The 16,841-nt window shown below is 37.4% G+C and overlaps 2 protein-coding genes across 2 annotated transcripts; one reads left to right on the top strand and one right to left on the bottom strand.

Annotated features, from left to right (window-relative positions):
* Positions 1 to 845: 845 nt before the first annotated feature.
* On the top strand, positions 846 to 10,708 carry irf9 (interferon regulatory factor 9). The gene is made up of 10 exons (XM_028434379.1): positions 846 to 900; positions 1,221 to 1,282; positions 2,648 to 2,770; positions 3,587 to 3,767; positions 4,713 to 4,846; positions 5,186 to 5,273; positions 6,308 to 6,376; positions 7,643 to 8,023; positions 9,793 to 9,908; positions 9,984 to 10,708. Exons 2-10 carry the CDS (start codon positions 1,226 to 1,228, stop codon positions 10,149 to 10,151), a joined length of 1,317 nt encoding a protein of 438 aa, XP_028290180.1. The 5' UTR covers positions 846 to 900; positions 1,221 to 1,225; the 3' UTR covers positions 10,152 to 10,708.
* Positions 10,709 to 11,409: 701 nt separating this feature from the next.
* emc9 (ER membrane protein complex subunit 9) lies at positions 11,410 to 16,444 on the bottom strand. Its single transcript, XM_028434504.1, has 6 exons — positions 16,261 to 16,444; positions 15,205 to 15,408; positions 13,596 to 13,672; positions 13,010 to 13,079; positions 12,830 to 12,924; positions 11,410 to 11,939 (listed from the first exon to the last, which is right to left on the bottom strand). Exons 2-6 carry the CDS (start codon positions 15,397 to 15,399, stop codon positions 11,759 to 11,761), a joined length of 618 nt encoding a protein of 205 aa, XP_028290305.1. The 5' UTR covers positions 15,400 to 15,408; positions 16,261 to 16,444; the 3' UTR covers positions 11,410 to 11,758.
* Positions 16,445 to 16,841: the final 397 nt, after the last annotated feature.

The raw sequence follows: 16,841 nt of genomic DNA, 5'->3' as shown, positions 1-16,841 counted from the left end.
ACTTTTGGAGAATCATGAACACATATGAGTGAGGGGTACTCATGGTATGACAAAAAGGCTCAAGGGGTACACAAGTGTAGCAGTACACCACTGCTTGAGAGCATCATATCCGGCTTGTTCGAGAACGTAGATACATACATATATATATATATATATATATATTTTTTTTTTTTTTGGTAAATTAATTCAAATGAATTCAGTTGTAGATATCTCAGCCCCTCCACATACAAAAGTTTAATTAAAATCCACAATATTTGCAGAGCTCGGTTTTCCAGTTCTTATAAAACATGATAGCAGTCGGTTTTTAAAATTTATTTCTCCAAATTCCCAAAATCAGGGAAATTTAAGTGAAGATCCTGCAGGGACTAATATACTCATATACTTTATCATTTATTTGCTCTTTTTCCCCACAAAAAAAAATAAATAAATAAAAAATGGCCTACTTAAGGTCAAACTGGTGGTCCATATTTGACCCCTGGACTAAAATAGAGGCTGCAAGTCTGATGAACACTAAGCTGCAAAAAAAACAAAAAAAAAAAAACATCCACCTTGGTACTTGCACTCTTATTTTTACTGTACTTGTTTGTATTGTGTGTACTTTCTTTCTTTTTTTATTTGTTTATATTGCACTATATCTGGGTTAGTGTTTTTTCTTTTCTTCTTCCTTTCTTATATGCTGCTGTTTATGGAAACATGAAAATTACAATAAAAAAAACCTTCCTTGAAACCTTAAAATGAGTTTGACACCTCTGCAGTAGTAGTAGTAGTAGTAGTAGTGTGTGTTTCTGTCGCCCCCTGGCGGTAAACACGTGCGCTGCTTCTGTAAAGTCACGTGATTTCCAAGAAACGAGCTTCATTTCGTTGTTCGACAACAGACGGAGCTTCACGCACTGCTCACAGGTAAACGAAACTTAACTTTCAATGGCTTAAACGTTACTTCTAGAGCCTCACACGTTGTTTTATCACTGAAACAGACGGAAATATAATGTTAACTTTAACTAGTACAGGCGCTGCTTTACCAAACTGTTTAGAAATCGTAATAATTGAGAGAATGAAAGCTGTTGGTCTCTGCCTGTGTGACTGCACTGATTAAAAAAAAAACTGCTCTTCTCAGATTCAGTTTTTATTTATTTATTTATTTTTAATTTTTATTATTAAGCACTGTTTCTCACAATAAAATCTAACTTGTGGGGATTTGTTTATCTTTGTTTATTTTAAAGGATCGATGGCCGCTGGCAGGATGCGCTCCACGCGAAGGCTGCGCTCGTGGATCGTGCAGCAGGTGCGTGCGTGTTTGCGTGCGTGTTTGTCAGTGTGCGAGAAGGAAAGGGAAAGCGAAACTATGACGTCAACGCTTTGTTTCACTAAAATCAGACAAAATTTAAATGAACTTCGGCTATTATTATTCGTGCTTTTCTTTTGTCTAAATAAAATTATACGTGAACATCCAAAATCATTTTATTTGAATATGATGTAAACCGAGTTTAATAGTAAAAATCTGAAAAACTAAACGTTAATTCATATTTTAGTGAAGTATCCAGGTCTCTAACTGTGGATGTGCTTTGATCACTGTTTTTTTTTTTTTTTTTTAAATCATTAAATCGTTTTAACAGTCTTTAAATATTACACAAATAGAATTTCCAGAGAAAAGACATATATATATCATCAAAAGGATGAAATATCACGTCAACCAAGCCGTAGATATTTTTTTCATTTTCTGTAGGATTAACGTGAGCTCCATTCATTAAAGGATACGTTTTGTTGCCTAATTCACTTCATTATCATTTTTAAAAGTCTTTGAAGTCCATTTTAATGTTTATTCAACTAAATATAAGCAAATTATTGGGATTCAAATGGACTCATTTGCCTTCATTTCAACTCCAGAGCTTTACCTCTCTCTAGTGGACGTTTACTATTATAACAGATTTAGTACACAGCTCTCTGTGGATCAATGGAGAGGTTTAAAGACGTTTTATTTTGAAAAAACGAAAATATATTAAGATGAAAACTCATCAGAAATAACTTTATCAACAATTGAAAAATAAATACAATTATAATGCTAGACTTAAAATAGAATTATAATTGGTTCCAAATCACTTGCTACTAGTGTTATTAATCAGGGGTTCTCAACTGGTTTGGCTTTGGGCCTCAATTACCCCAAACCAGGAAAATATTAAATAGTAAACATTAACAGTGAAAATATATAATTAATGTAACTCGTCGGCAGGTAATGACAACTGGAAAATCATTTCTGGAAACATTTATGTAAAAAGGAATTTAAAGTATTATGATCTGTTTGATTTGTACACTGATACATGAATATATACCTTTCAAAATAAAAGCACAACAAACTGTGTCTTTCTGTATTGGGTAAAAACAAATGTTTGGACGCACTACGTTTGGTTCCTGACCCAGAAGTTGAGGAGACTTAAAACCAAAAAGAACTTTTTTTTTTTTAACTAAGTACAAACTGTATTTATAGTGAATTGACTACAGTTTTGTTGGTATTTGTGAAGCTTGTAATCAATGTGTGAATTACAATTTATAACTAAATAAATATGGAAGTTACAGATGTACTACTAAGGATGTTGATGATTGTTGTGGATAAAGTAAGTTGATGGAGGTAAACTGTGGTGTGTGCGTTCAGGTGAGCAGTGGGAAATATCCCGGCTTGGTTTGGGACGACGATGCTCAGACCAGGTTTCGTATCCCATGGAAACACGCCGGGAAGCACGACTTCCGCAAAGACGAGGACGCAGCCATCTTCAAGGTCTGACTCTACCCTCTCTTCTTCCTCTCATTTCAAAATAAAAGCCCTGGATCAAATTTGTCCTCATAGGTTTTATCTTTGACAACAGATGTTTTAAATCTATTCTGCAAATGTGTAATTATTTCTAATTAAAAGCTTTTCCTTCAAAATAAAACTATAATAATTTTTCAGTTTATTTTTTTACAATTTTTGCCCCAGTCTCCAACCTTGATTAAGAGCAACTACATTTTTTTTTTTTTTTTTTCAGTCAGAAATTTTGTAAACTAAATTTTAGTCACGGTTTTCTTTGACACGACTAAATCTAGACTACAAATAAATGCAAACAAAGGCAGGACGGCTAAAAACTATGACTTAAAAGCAATGATGAATATCGATGTCAAATATTTAAATGAACCTGAACCATGTTTCTCCAATCAGTGGCTAAGTTTGAGGAAGGGGCAGGACAAGAGTGACCTCTGTGTAAAGTCACGACAAACCAATACCAGTTATTTATTATTAGAAATCATTTTAGTGGCACATGTTGGAAAAGTGTGTGTAAATGTGTAATATTCTCCTAAAACATGCATGTGACTGGGTGTTCTGTGTCAGATTGGCTTTTCAGCTTCAGGAAGTGAACGGTTTTATTTCCGTTTTTCAATATTGTATAAATCAGTGAATATAATGACAGGAGGGTTGGCACTTTGAATCCGCCTTTAATTGTTACATGTTATTCATTATGAATTAATAATGTCTTGTAATAATTATTATGCATAATGTATTCTTATTGTTGATTCATTCATTATGTATTAGATGTTAATGATTGATCTTTCTGTGCAGGCGTGGGCTGAGTTTAAAGGCAAACCGGTAGATGGCACACTGAACAACCCGGCGCACTGGAAGACCCGCCTTCGCTGCGCCCTGAACAAAAGCCCAGAGTTTGAGGAAGAGTCGGGACGAGCTCAGCTGGACATTTCAGAGCCGTACAAGGTTTACCGGCTGATCCCGCTGAGTGAGCAAGGTGAACAATTATCTGTCCCATTCCACAGGCTGAAACCACGCCCCTTTACCCTTTGACCCCGCTTAGCTACCATTACTACTTGCTAAGCTAACCCTATCATGTGGGACTGGTTGCTACATGCTAAGCTAAACCATGCATCTGGGACTGGCTGTTAAGTGCGAAGTTCACTCTAACATGTGGGACTGGTTGCTACGTGCTAAGCTAACCCTAACATGTGGGACTGTTCGCTATGTGCTAAGCTAACATGTGAGACTGGTTGCTACATGCTAAGCTAGCCCTAATATGTGAGACTGTTTGCTACGTGCTACGCTAACCCAAACGTGGGAATGGTCGCTACATGCTAACCTAACCCAAACATGTAAGACTGGTTGCTACATGCTAAGTTTGCCCTAATATGTGAAACTGGTTGCTACGTGCTAAGCTAACTATAACATGTGGGACTGGTTGCTACGTATTGAGCTAATCCAAACCTGGAGGACTAGTCGCTATGTGCTAAAATAACCAAACATGTGAGACTGGTTGTTACATGCTAAGCTAACCGTAACATGTGGGACTGGTTGCTCCATGCTAAGCTAGCCCTAATATGTGAGAGTAGTTGCTACATGCTGAGCTAACCCTAACATGAGGGACTGGTCGCCGCATGCTTAGTTAACCCTAACATGTGGGATTGGTTGCTATGTGCTGAGCTCATCCAAATATGTGGGACCGGTTGCTACGTGCTAAGCTAATTCTAACATGTGGAACTGGTTGCTATGTGCTAAGCTAACCCTAACATGAGGGACTGTTTGCTACGTACTAAGCTAACCCTAACATATGGGACTATTCGCTACATGCTAAACTAGCCCTAACATGTGGGACTGGTGTCTGGTATGGAGTTCCTTCTTTCTTTCATGCCTAATGTGCCTTAATGGATGGTTTGACGAAATGTATTTTGGATGTTTGCAGGTATGGAAGCTCCGCAGAAGAAAAGCATGGGTCGACAGACTCGACGGTCTAAGAAGAGACAGAGGAGCGACTCTGAGGACGAAGACGTCAGCTCAGTGAAGTACATAAAGACAGAGGAGGACACGCCACAGCAGGTAAGTCACATCTGCTACCACCTAGTGGTCCCCTTGTTCTTCTCCCTCATCTTTAAGCGAGGAAAATGCCACCCTTTGATTACATGCGGTATGTCTTCCTGTTAGTGTTATGGTACGACTGATTATTAACTGAGTGACAGCATTAAAGCCTGTGCTGAGTCACATGTTATAATGATCTCTGGTTAAACTGGTACACCAACACAGTAACTGGGAGAACTAACTGAATTTTAGAAGCTGCAATCATACTACTTGATGTAATTGATTAAAATCAGAGATAAAGTCTTCTAATGCCTATGCCATGCTGTGTAAATACTAATGTGATTTAACAATTTGTTCCAGTACGTCGACTCCCTCCCACAATGCGACAGTCCTCAACACACTGTCCAGCCCATTCAGTTCAGCACCACCGTCTTTCAGACACACGAAGGTAAAAAATACAATAGACATCTCTCATGCTAACACTAACCATTAGCTAAATGAATGACTACAAAGCTACAGGCCAATAAAGACAACTATATATGCTAATGCTAACACTGTATTCAGTGATTCAGTGTCAGAAGTAACTCAAAAGTCAACTGTTGATGCTCAATATTAGCTGAGGGAACCAGTGCTAAACTACGGTCATCAATGTTAAAGTTAATGCTAAAGCTAATGCTCTCCTATGTCAACCAGTAAAAGAAAAAAGTTATTGCTAATGCTACCACTCTGCTCAGTGAAACCAAGGTGACTTAAGTTAACTGTTGATGCTAATGCTAACAGTTGAGGTCATGTGTAGAATGTTGACGCTAATGCTCATGTTCTGACCAACCAACCAGTAACCAAGAGGCAACCTATAAATAATAACACTGTTAAGGCTCATGATAACCAACAGTTGAGTGATATGGAGCTGAGCTACAGTCAACAAAAGGGAACTGCTAATGCTAATGCTTACAGTTCTTTGTTAACAAGTAAAAGAAAGGGAACCCAGCAGGAAAACACTGTTAATGCTAAAGATAATTATCAGCTGAGGGAGAGTATGGCGATACAATACTGTCAGGGTCAGATGAACATTGATGCAAATGCTAACACAAATCCGTATACCAGGAACTGCTAAATCATCTGTTAATGTTAACGCAAACTGTGAAGCAAAAACTTAACTTCATGTTCTCTTTAGATTCTCTTTAAAAAAAAAAAAAGTTAATACTGACTTTTTAAATTCTAATGAACAAATAATTGAAATATATTTATACATTTGTAAATAAATTATTTTAATGTTTAAAAATACGTTTTTGTTATATCTTTTTTATAATAATTACTGTGTAAAATGTATTTTGAAACAAAGTTTCAGAACTCAAGCAATGCTTCATTCTAACTGAGAATAAAGCAGTTATAATTAAACGCATGCTGCGCACTAATGCCAACGCTAACTGTCATGTTGCTAAAGTCATGTAACAGATGTTTGAATCCCATCTCCTTCTTTAGATCTTAAGGAGATTCAGTTGGATTTTCGGATTGAGGAGAACGTCTGCGCCCCAGAAGCAGTTATGAACGGTGTGTTGAATTTAGTTTTCTATAAACAGCAGGTGTATCAGTTCAACTGGTGATCATTATAACTGTTAATTTGCTGAGGCTTCAATACAGTCACTTAGTGTTAATATAAAGCTATCGTTTAATAAACAAACAGACTTAAGGTGACGGATATGTATTCTTTCTTTGTTTTTACGTTTATCCTTATAGTCACAAGATTACATGATCACCAGTAGAACCATAACACTAACTGGTAGCACTCAGTGTGGCTCCAGAAGATCGAGCTGTATGATCTGTGTCAGGGATGTCAAACTCATTTTAGTTCAGGGGCCAAATATGGAGTAGTTTATCTTAAATGGCCCACAATATGTACGGCACTGATATATATATATGACTGTTTTGTAGTGTTTTTGTTCATGTATTGGATAATATCAAAGTGACAGATATCAGTATTCACTTTCAATGTATTTGATTTTGTGACCAATTTTTATGTAATTTGGGGAAAATTTGTGGAATCATTTTTAGAAAATTGCAAGATTTGGGAAAAAATGAAATTGTGAGCCCTGTTAATATTGTGGCGCTTCTTTGAATTTGTGTATTAATTTGTAGATAGAGGAAAATTAACAAATAATGTGATAGTCTTTGTCCAACCCCAGGCGTGATATGACCGGAAATGATAAAAAAAAACTATAGAAATAAATATATCCAGGAGCCACTAAATTAGTAGTTTAGTTTTTCAACCTTTGGTTCAGGACCCCATGTGGGGTCGTATGAAATTTCTGAAAAATTTAAATAGATTTTCTAATTTTTCAAATTATTATTCCTTTTTGTAAATGAACACACAACCTAAAACAACTGTATTTCTATAGTTTCACTTTGTAACTCTAGTTCAACTAAAATGGAGTAAAAAAAAAAACAAAAAAAAAAAACATCAAATGACATCAAAATGGGGTCAAGTTCAAAATAAGGTTGGGAACCACTGCACTAAATACTGTTTCATTCCACTTATTTACAAAATGAGATTCTTTAAAATGTGTTATTGTCACTAGTTCAGTCCATCTTTATGCTCTATAGTTGTTTTTAAATACTTTTCTAAACAAATTGTTGAAGCCAGACAAAGGGGGTACCTGGGGCAAAAAAGTTTGAGAACCGCTGCTCTAAAGGGGCGGATTTGGCCCCCGGGACTTTAGTTTGACACGTTATCTATACTATCTATATCTGTAGAGTAAATATAATCTCTACTGTGTAACTGAGTTTACTAACTTCGATCTTCCTCCTCCTCCTCTTCAGTCCAGGACTCCTTCAGCGTGTCCGTCCTGTATATGGGTCAATCGGTGCTGGAGTGTCCCATCCACCGGCCGGACGTGCGGATCACGTACCTCCCGTCTACTCTGGTTCCGACGCCGGCCACCCTGAACAGCCGCTTCCCTCCGGTTCCTCTGCCCGAGCCACCGAAGTCGCTGCCGGCCGGCCCCGAGCGGCAGGCGCTCTTCACGCTGCTGCCCTTCATGGAGAAAGGCGTGCTGCTCACGTCCTCGGAGAAGGGCGTGTACGGGAAGCGGTACTGCCAGGGCCGCGTGTTCTGCATCGGACCGCACTGCAGCGGCGTGAAAAAGATGGAGAGGAACTCCCGGCCCCTGCTGCTGTTCAGCAAAGACGTCTTCAATCAGCGTGAGTACGAAAGAGCGATGAGGCTCAGATCAGCTGACGACATTTAACAATTAACATCAGTAAAGGCTGTACTAGCCGATCACCGATCAGTGAGTTCATCTAGCCAATCACTGATGAGTGTTCCAGTTAAATGATAACAATCGCAGTCAGTAAAAGTTAAACTAGCCGATATTCGATTCCTGGTCAGTTAAGGTCAAATTAGCTGATCTTTGATTACTGATCAGTAAAAGTTAAACTAGTTAATCGCCAATAAGTGGTATTGGCCAATAACAACTATGATCATGAAAAGTTAAACTAGCCGATCTCCAATCATTAAAAGTTAAACTTGCCAATCACTTGTGTTGTTAACTGATAATCGCAATCAGTAAAAATTAAACCAGACGATTACCGATTACTGTTCATTAAAAGTTAAACTAGCCGATTTTCGATTCCTGATCAGTAAAAGTCAAATTAGCCAATCTTTGATTACTGATTAGTAAAAGTTTACCTAGCCGATCTTCGATTCCTGATCAATAAAAGTCAAATTAGCTGAGCTTTGATTACAGATCAGTAAAAGTTGAACTAGCTGATCTCCTATTTCCGATCAGTAAAAGTTAAATCAGCCAATCAGCGATTACGACCATTAAAAGTTTAACTAGCCAATCTTTGATTACCGATCAGTAAAAATTGAACTAGCTTATTTCCTATTACCAATCAGTAAAAGTTAAATCAGCCAATCAGCGATTACGACCATTAAAGGTTTAACTAGCCGATCTTCGATTACCGATCAGTAAATGTCAAATTAGCCAATCCTTGATTGTCGATCACTAAAAATTAAACTAGCTGATCTCTGATTACTCATCAGTAAAAATTAAACTAGCCAATCGCTAGTGGTATTAGCCAATAACAATCAAGATCAGTAAACGTTGAACTAGCCGATCTCCGATATCTGATCGGTATAAGTCAAATTAGTTGATCTTTGATTACTGGTCAGGAAAAGTGAAACTAGTTGATCTGCGATTATCAATCAGTAAAGATCAAACAATACAATCTGTATTTACAAATCAGTAAAAGTTAAACTAGCCGATCTTTAGTTATAACAGCCGATACAATGATAAAAACTGAAATATTATCAATGTTGTGATTTTTTTGTATAGTAGAAGTTAAATACCCTCTAATTGAATATATCTTGAAACAAAATATTATAATTAAAATATATTTTGAAAAAGATAGTAACAAAAAGTCAAAAGACAAATGTTTACAAAGAAGATGAAATGTTAGATAACGTGAATATATCTGTAGTGAATCTTAACTGAATTTATCAAAGATCACATAATACTAGAAATTTAGTTGGAAACGTTCTGACATGAACTGCTCGTCCATGACAGATGCCTTTTTGCTCACCTCACACACTGTAGTGATGGGATGATGACGTTGCATTAGCCCCGCGAGCTGCACTTCTCAGAAGGAGCTCCAACAAACATCCTCATGTTGTCCTCAGTAATAAATAAAACCACATTAGAGGAAAGTATGACAAAAACCTAAACAAAGAAGAAAGTCTGAGAAATCAGGCAGGAGCTAATGTAAGTCAAATGTAAGTGGCTGCTCCACACAAATTGATTTAAGGTAGAAAATAGTTCAAAAATAAAAAATAAATGTGCACATATTGTTTATACGTGTTTCTTAACGGGAGATTTTTTTTCTAAAACCCCATCAGTTAAGACCTCGATTATTTTCTCCAACATTGTTTAGGACGCCTGCTTTACATCCTGTGCTTCCTTCGTTTTCAGAGCTGGAGTATTTCCGTGCAAATGGGGGTGAGCCGCCTCAGTGCAGCATCACGCTGTGTTTTGGAGAAGAGCTCAGTGACTCTGAAGATCTGTCCAAGAAGCTGATCATCGTCCAGGTATCTGCAGCGAGTATAGCCTCCCATTTCATGAAGAATGTTTGAGTTTTACTGGGTTTCCCTGGTTTCCCACAGATCACGCTGCCGTGGGCGGAGCAGCAGGTGAAGTGCGCCCAGCCTTTGATCAGCTCAATCTCATTCCTCCAATCTCTGGCCAACCAGTCTCCACTGGGCGAGATCACACTCGACCTGGTCGCCATTTCTCCGCCGACCTCGGATTCAGCCATCTGTGGGACTGCCTGAGCAGAATTGCGTATTTAAATTAAGCAACATCCCACTTTGAACTTCTGCCGAAAAGAGCGCAAATACAATTCCACTCAACAGGTTTTAAAGATAACATCCTCTATCTGCTACAAAATCATGAAACGTAATATTTAAATATGATACTAAAGCCTAAATTTTAAGGTAATAACAGAAGAAAAAAAAAGAAACCTAAAAACCTACTTTTGTAAACCTGTGATATAAAAAATTGAAAGTGAACAAAATGGAAGAAATGCACTTCTGTGACCAAATAGTGGGTTTTACGTTATTTTTCTAATGTTAGGATTCATCCGCAGGTGGAGTTAAACATACGGTGCAGCGTTTAATGTTGTTTAGATGTTGTTTTTTACTTAGTATCACATTTTTCAAGTACAAATGTGATTTTTCTTTTACCCTGCAGTATAGATTTTACAGTTTCTGTCCAGCTGTCACAGTTCTCTCATCCTTTACAGTGAGTTTTAAACTTTTTTTTATCATTTTATCAACAAGTAGCTAACTTAACCATAATCCAAAGGGGATCTTATTGTTTTCACTTATAACAGAGCAATAGTTTAAGGTTTTTGTCAAAAAAAATAAAAATTTTGTTATACTTTAAGTAATGAAAATGTGTTGAAATAGTGTTTTATTGAAATAAAAATTGTTAAATCCAGTGTGTCCTCGTGTTATAATGAGTGAGAGATTCAAAGTGAATTCTGGCCGTTATGAAGGTTTGGATTCATGTGATGCCTAAACTACAAATGCGGAAAAAAGTCAAAATATCCACTCCTTTAAATTTCCTTCGAACAAAATTAAGTAATTTAATGTATTACAGTTTATTGAAGTCTGCAGATCAGGCCGATGATGGTCTAAAAACTCCAGAAAATGCACTTTAAATAGTTTTTTAGTGATGTAAAAATGTTGTCGAGCAGCAGCTATGTAGAGTGTGTGTGTTGCCAGGTTAGAAGGAATTAATCAGCCGTGGAGACGTGAGTCGGTATCCTTCCTCTAGTTCATATGAATAAAACTGAATGAATCATTTAAACGGAATGTTTATCTGTAACTAAAGTGTAGATTAATCTGAACATGAAGAGGCAACATTTTCAAAGTCAACTCCTCCACAGATCAAACATTTTGTGTGATTCGGACGTGTCGCTGCAAGCTGAGGATTCCTGAGCTGACGTCACAGTCACACTGCTTGGCGGAAATGGAGAAATATTAAATTAAAGATTACGAACAAACTGAGCATCATTTGGAACTTATAACCAGATATCAGCATGATTTTATTTCATAGATTGTGTTAAAATCATTAGATGTCTAAATTGGTGTCATGTGCCCTTTAAGTTAGGAAGGCAGGCCAATGCTCTAACAGACGCTTATAAATGTTAATATTAAATAAAGGTTAGATGATTTATTTTACACAAAAACAAAAGGAGTCAAAGGGCCTGAGATGTTTCAATTAAAATTAAAAGCACCTAAATGGTTAAAAACGTTCCTGGGTTTTAGTTGCAGGATTTCAATGTTTAACAACAAAGCTGTGCGAGCTCTGGATAGAAACGTTCAGAGCGTGACTGATGTCTGTGTCGGCTTCATTACTAACTCCAGTCTCTGAGCTAAATGCTCCCGTTAGCTGGCGATGCCAACTCGGCTATCTTTGCATTCAGTTTCTGATTGGTCCAGTCCCTTGTGATGTCATCCAGGTGGGAATCAAAATCCACCAATAGCGCATGGTCGCCTGACTCCAGCATCTGTCCCGCGATGTCTCGGGTCTCCTCCCACTGACGCAGCATTATCCTAAAGGAGGGTGGGAAACACAGCCTCCATCACCATGGCAACTGACTGAGTCCAGGCTTAGTTCACCTTTAATACTGAACCTGGACTGTCACCACGGTAACCTAATCTAGATGTTCAAACTGGTTTGATCTTGATTCTGTTACAATGCCAACTTTGTCTGTGAATCCAGGCACCGACATCGACAGCAGGCTCCGTTACCCTGGCAACTTCCCCTGATTCTGGTTTAATAACTATGATTACTATGCAAACCCTGTATCTGTTCCCATGGTTACCTGCGATGTACAGTAGAGGCTGGATCTGTTACCATTTCGACCTCTAATGTGAGAAATCAACAGTAGCTCTGTTGTTGTGGTAATGCAGGTCTGCGATGTCCAGGTGGGAAAAAACAGTACGTATGTTGCCATGGTAACTTATTATTGATACACTGTTGTCGTGGTAAACATGGTGACCTGATTACTATGCAAACCCTGGATCTGTTCCCATGATTACCTGCAATGTACATTATAGGCTGGATCTGTTACCATGGTTACCTGTGATGTACAGTAAAGGCTAAATCTGTTAAAATTTCGACCTAATGTGAGCAATCTAGCTCTGTTGTCATGGCAACGCAGACTTCCAGGTGGGAAAAAACAGTGCATATGTTGCCATGATAACGCACACCGCAGAGGCATATTATGTCACCATGGAAACAGTTGCTCTGTTGTTAAACTGACATTAAGTTTGCGTCTGCCGGGCTTTGTTACCACTGTGAACCCTGGCTATGTTGCCATGGTGACCCACACTGCAGAAACTAATTCTGTTACCATGGTAACCATGTGACTTCCTTTGTGAGGTTTGGTTAAATCTCTCTTTTCTCCACAGCCAGCCTTCTTACAATTTTAGGGACTCACGTGTGTTTGTCTTTGAGGATCCACCTCGAGTCTTTCCTCTCGTACATCACGATGGGAGGAACACGATAGTCGGGAGACATTTTGCTGCCATCGAGCTGTGAACATTGTAGTTGTTAATGAGAGGAAAAAAGCAATAATTTAAAGTTTCACATTCAAAATATATTTCCAAGTCATTCTTACCATTAATAAAACAGCATTTTCAAACTGCTCAGCAATCTTATCGGCTATTCTGGTGGCGCACGGAGTCGGGCTGTCACAATAAAAACATCAGGTGAACACAAGGTTTTTCATTCATTACAATACATTTACAACAATCAGCTTAAAACATTTGTTATTCAAATACAATACAATTTTCTTTGAGGCTATCCTAACTTTACTTCTGTCCATTTGATGTATTACTGCAATAAATGATTGACAAGTTATATTGTGTGATAACCAAAAGTTTATAGACACATCACACTAAAAAATAATCATGAAAGAATTTAAAAAAATTTAAAAATACTTAATGTTTTTAATGTATGCACAAAAAAAAAAAAAAAAAAATATTGGCTTTACTGTTGGACACAAATCCAACACAGGCAACAAAATAATGGAAAGAAATGTGATAACAATAAATATGTTTTGTGCCAAATTAAAGGTAATGAAAATTCATTTGGATAAAAACATTCATGGGAAAATTCAACAACAATAAAAAAGCTATTCAGCGACAACTTTGGGACAACAAAATACTGTTTTTTTTTTTTAGAGATTCAGACCAACAACTCACCTGCTGTCTGACGCACAGGCGTTGGCTTGATAGTATCCCACAATCCTTTGTTGAGTCTGTGAACACCACACATCCACCTAAAGGAGGAGGAGCAAGCAAGCATAACATCTACTCTAAAATGTGTCTCAATATTTTATTTCAGCTATGATGCAATAATGAAAGAGAAATTCTAGAGTCATTTAAATATGGGTTTGGCTATCAATACGTAACACGTAATCACATACCGGCATTCTATCCGTACGCAACACCCCTCATTGGCCTGTTTAGGTAACGTGAAAGGTGCCCCACGTGACCTAAACTGGCCAATGAGACGCTACGCACTTGTACTTCCAGTTGCATTAATACGTCAACTACGTTATAGACTAACTAACCCTACCCTATGTTATGGACTAACTAACCCTAACCTACATTACGGACTAACTAATCCTAACCCTAACCCCGGGGGTGGAAAGAGTGCAGAATTTTTTTTTTTACTTGAGTAAAAGTAATAATACTTGGATTAAATTTTACTGAAAGTAGAAGTAAAGTTACTGGTGTAAAAATCTACTCGAGTAAAAGTAAAAAGAAGATCACTTAAAATGTACTCAGAGTAAATGTTACTCTCCCATGCAATAAAAAAGTACAAAGAAGTGTACAAGTGTGCAGCAGGGTGAAGGAAAGTAAAGAATAGTAAATAACCATTTAACGACAACCTAATGCTATATAAACACAGCCATAAAAACAACGTTAGCTCGCTAACATACCTCTGACCAAGTGGTCACTCCAGACACGGGCATCAGCAGACTCTGCTCCTCCCGACCGCAGACGAATGTTTAAAATCCACTTTTTATGGCGTTGTTCTGTGAACTTTTTACATTTCTCACCTTTGTGAACGACACTCTTCGGTACTCTATAAAATCTCTTTTCTCGATTAGAACGAGTGGAGCAGCTGTAAACTCCACAAAACATGAGCATTTTGATGATTTCAGACGGCAGATTCTCAGACTTTAAATTATTCAAATTAAATTAAATTAAATTGAACTGGGCTTTAAGCCTTTATTCGTCATGTATATATGTTGTTACACATATATATTGAAATTTGTCCTCTGCAATTAAACCCAGCAGTCGACAGCCATGGGGAGCTGTTCAGGTTTAAGGGACTTGCTCAACATCCCACAGTGATGGCCCATAGACATATACACATTCTATTGGCTGATCCTAACAACAGCTCTAGGGTACGTTCAATGGCACATATTAAACAATTACACCACAGTATATTATATCTATGGAGCAGACTCCCGTCCATGCAGGATTTATTTTACTCTAACGGAATCTATTTCCAATGTAACAAAGTAATGTTACTTGAAACAAATTTACTTAAGTAAAAGTAAAATTACGGTTTTTAGAAAGTACTCAAAAAAGTAGAAGTACACAAAAAAGATACTCAATTACAGTAACGAGAGTAAATGTAATTCGTTACTTTCCATACCTGCCTAACCCTAAACTACGTTATGGACTAAATAACCCCAAGTCACGTGACTTCCGGTAACGTCATCTTTCGTACGGATAGAATGCCGGTATATGGATACGTATTACATACTCTGAGACACTTCCTTTAAATATTTCTGACCTGTGTGAGCGCCAGCTGAGTGACCGGAGCGAGAGACAGGTGTGAGTGAAGCAGCGGCACACAGTCTGTCACGTACACAGCGCCCCCCGCTGGGCTGGAGGACAGCAGCAGACCGTTGATGCTCACGCGAGGAAACAAGCAGGCGTGCAGGTACATCTTCACATAAGCCCGACAGGAGAGCTCCACCTCACCCATGATGGTATCCTAGCAACAAGAGCCAGGGAGGCATGCGTTAGATATTACAAACACCTGATGTGCTAAAATAACTAACTGTAAGTGTATAACTCCTCACTTTAGCTTGACAGCTATGATTCCTGTATATGTCTATTATATTAGTACATTTGTATTTTTATTGTTACTTTATTTTCTTTTTTTTACTGTAATGTGTGGATTTGTATTTAATTAAGAGTATTTTACTTAATTATGTACATTTTCTTTTCTCTTTCTTTCTTTGTTTTATTATTTTTATGTGTAATATTTCTCGAGCCTCAGTAATTTCTTTAAAGTATTTCTGATTCTGATTCTCAAAACTCATGAAATCCAAATTTAAATATGGAACCAGAACTCAAAACTAACATCCCCACCTCCATTCTCAAGGTGAATTTTTGTGTTTTTCATAATTGTTTTACTATATCACCGTTAATTCTATCATGTTTTTGGCTTCTTTTTTTTCTCCACAAGTGGCACAATTTTTTTTATACATTTTTTTAAAAAAATGTAATTGCTAAATGAGAGGAGAGAAAATATGAATTTGATTCAACGCTTCAAACCACAAGTTATTCGCGTTTGAAAATAAACCTTACCTTTGAATTGTAATGAAATGTGACATCATATAAACCAGGTAACCAATAATCCCCATACACCTGCAAAACTGTACCCCGTTAGAGATATAATCACTTAGAATCTTGAATGAAGTGGAATAATAATACTTACATTTTAAGAAAGCTTTTAAGTACAAGTAAACCTGTTTTATGGGTTTGTGTAACACCAGGGAGCTCAGTGATGGAGCCTCCAGTCATGTTAGCACGAAGCTAACCGAGCTGCTGTGAACCTTACCTGACAGCAAATGTATCCCAAAGGAAAAGGAGCTGATGTCCAATTGTACCGTGTTTGTACCGTGTTTTAAAGCTGGGTATATTTTACTATACGGTATAGCTGCACTATAATATATCGACTCACTATGCACGTAAGTCAATGAAAATATCGGGCTGGGACATTCTTCTTCGTTTTGTTTTTTGGCGAGTGGCTGGGACATTGAAGCGTAATTTCGTTTTTTTTAATGACTGCGCCCTCCTGTGGAACGGAGGGATAACGACAACTATGATCACAGTGTGGGCCCCAAAACAAAATGTGATTGTATCTGATCTGAGGGAAAATTTTGAAAAATGACCAATATGAGCATTCATACAGGAATAATTAACCGTAGTTCTTTTTGACTGTATTGTTTTCTGCCTTCTATTATTTTTCTGTCATTTTGTGTGTTTTCTGGATCATTTTGTGTATTTCTGTGCCTTGTGTGTGTTTGTACTTTTTTGAGTAGTATTTTATATTTTGTTAAACTTTTCCAAGTCGTTATGCGTGTTTTGTTTTTGTTTTTTTGGTAATTTTGTGGATTGTGACCTGTTCTTTTTGTATAT

Source organism: Gouania willdenowi, chromosome 20 (assembly GCF_900634775.1).
Source record: "Gouania willdenowi chromosome 20, fGouWil2.1, whole genome shotgun sequence".
Taxonomy (NCBI): domain Eukaryota; kingdom Metazoa; phylum Chordata; class Actinopteri; order Blenniiformes; family Gobiesocidae; genus Gouania; species Gouania willdenowi.
Note: the sequence above shows the minus strand (reverse complement) of the source record. Positions and strands in the feature narration are given on the sequence as shown.

Bases quoted from the DNA above. Each gene is read 5' to 3' on its own strand.
- irf9 (XM_028434379.1), top strand. From the start codon at position 1,226: ATGGCCGCTGGCAGGATGCGCTCCACGCGAAGGCTGCGCTCGTGGATC. The intron at 4,847-5,185 runs GTAAGTCACATC...AATTTGTTCCAG, and splicing joins AGGAGGACACGCCACAGCAG to TACGTCGACTCCCTCCCACA. The intron at 9,909-9,983 runs GTATCTGCAGCG...GGTTTCCCACAG, and splicing joins AGAAGCTGATCATCGTCCAG to ATCACGCTGCCGTGGGCGGA.
- emc9 (XM_028434504.1), bottom strand. From the start codon at position 15,399: ATGGGTGAGGTGGAGCTCTCCTGTCGGGCTTATGTGAAGATGTACCTG. The intron at 13,673-15,204 runs GTCAGAAATATT...CTCCTCCTTTAG, and splicing joins CTCAGCTGGCGCTCACACAG to GTGGATGTGTGGTGTTCACA. The intron at 13,080-13,595 runs GTGAGTTGTTGG...TTATTGTGACAG, and splicing joins GCCTGTGCGTCAGACAGCAG to CCCGACTCCGTGCGCCACCA.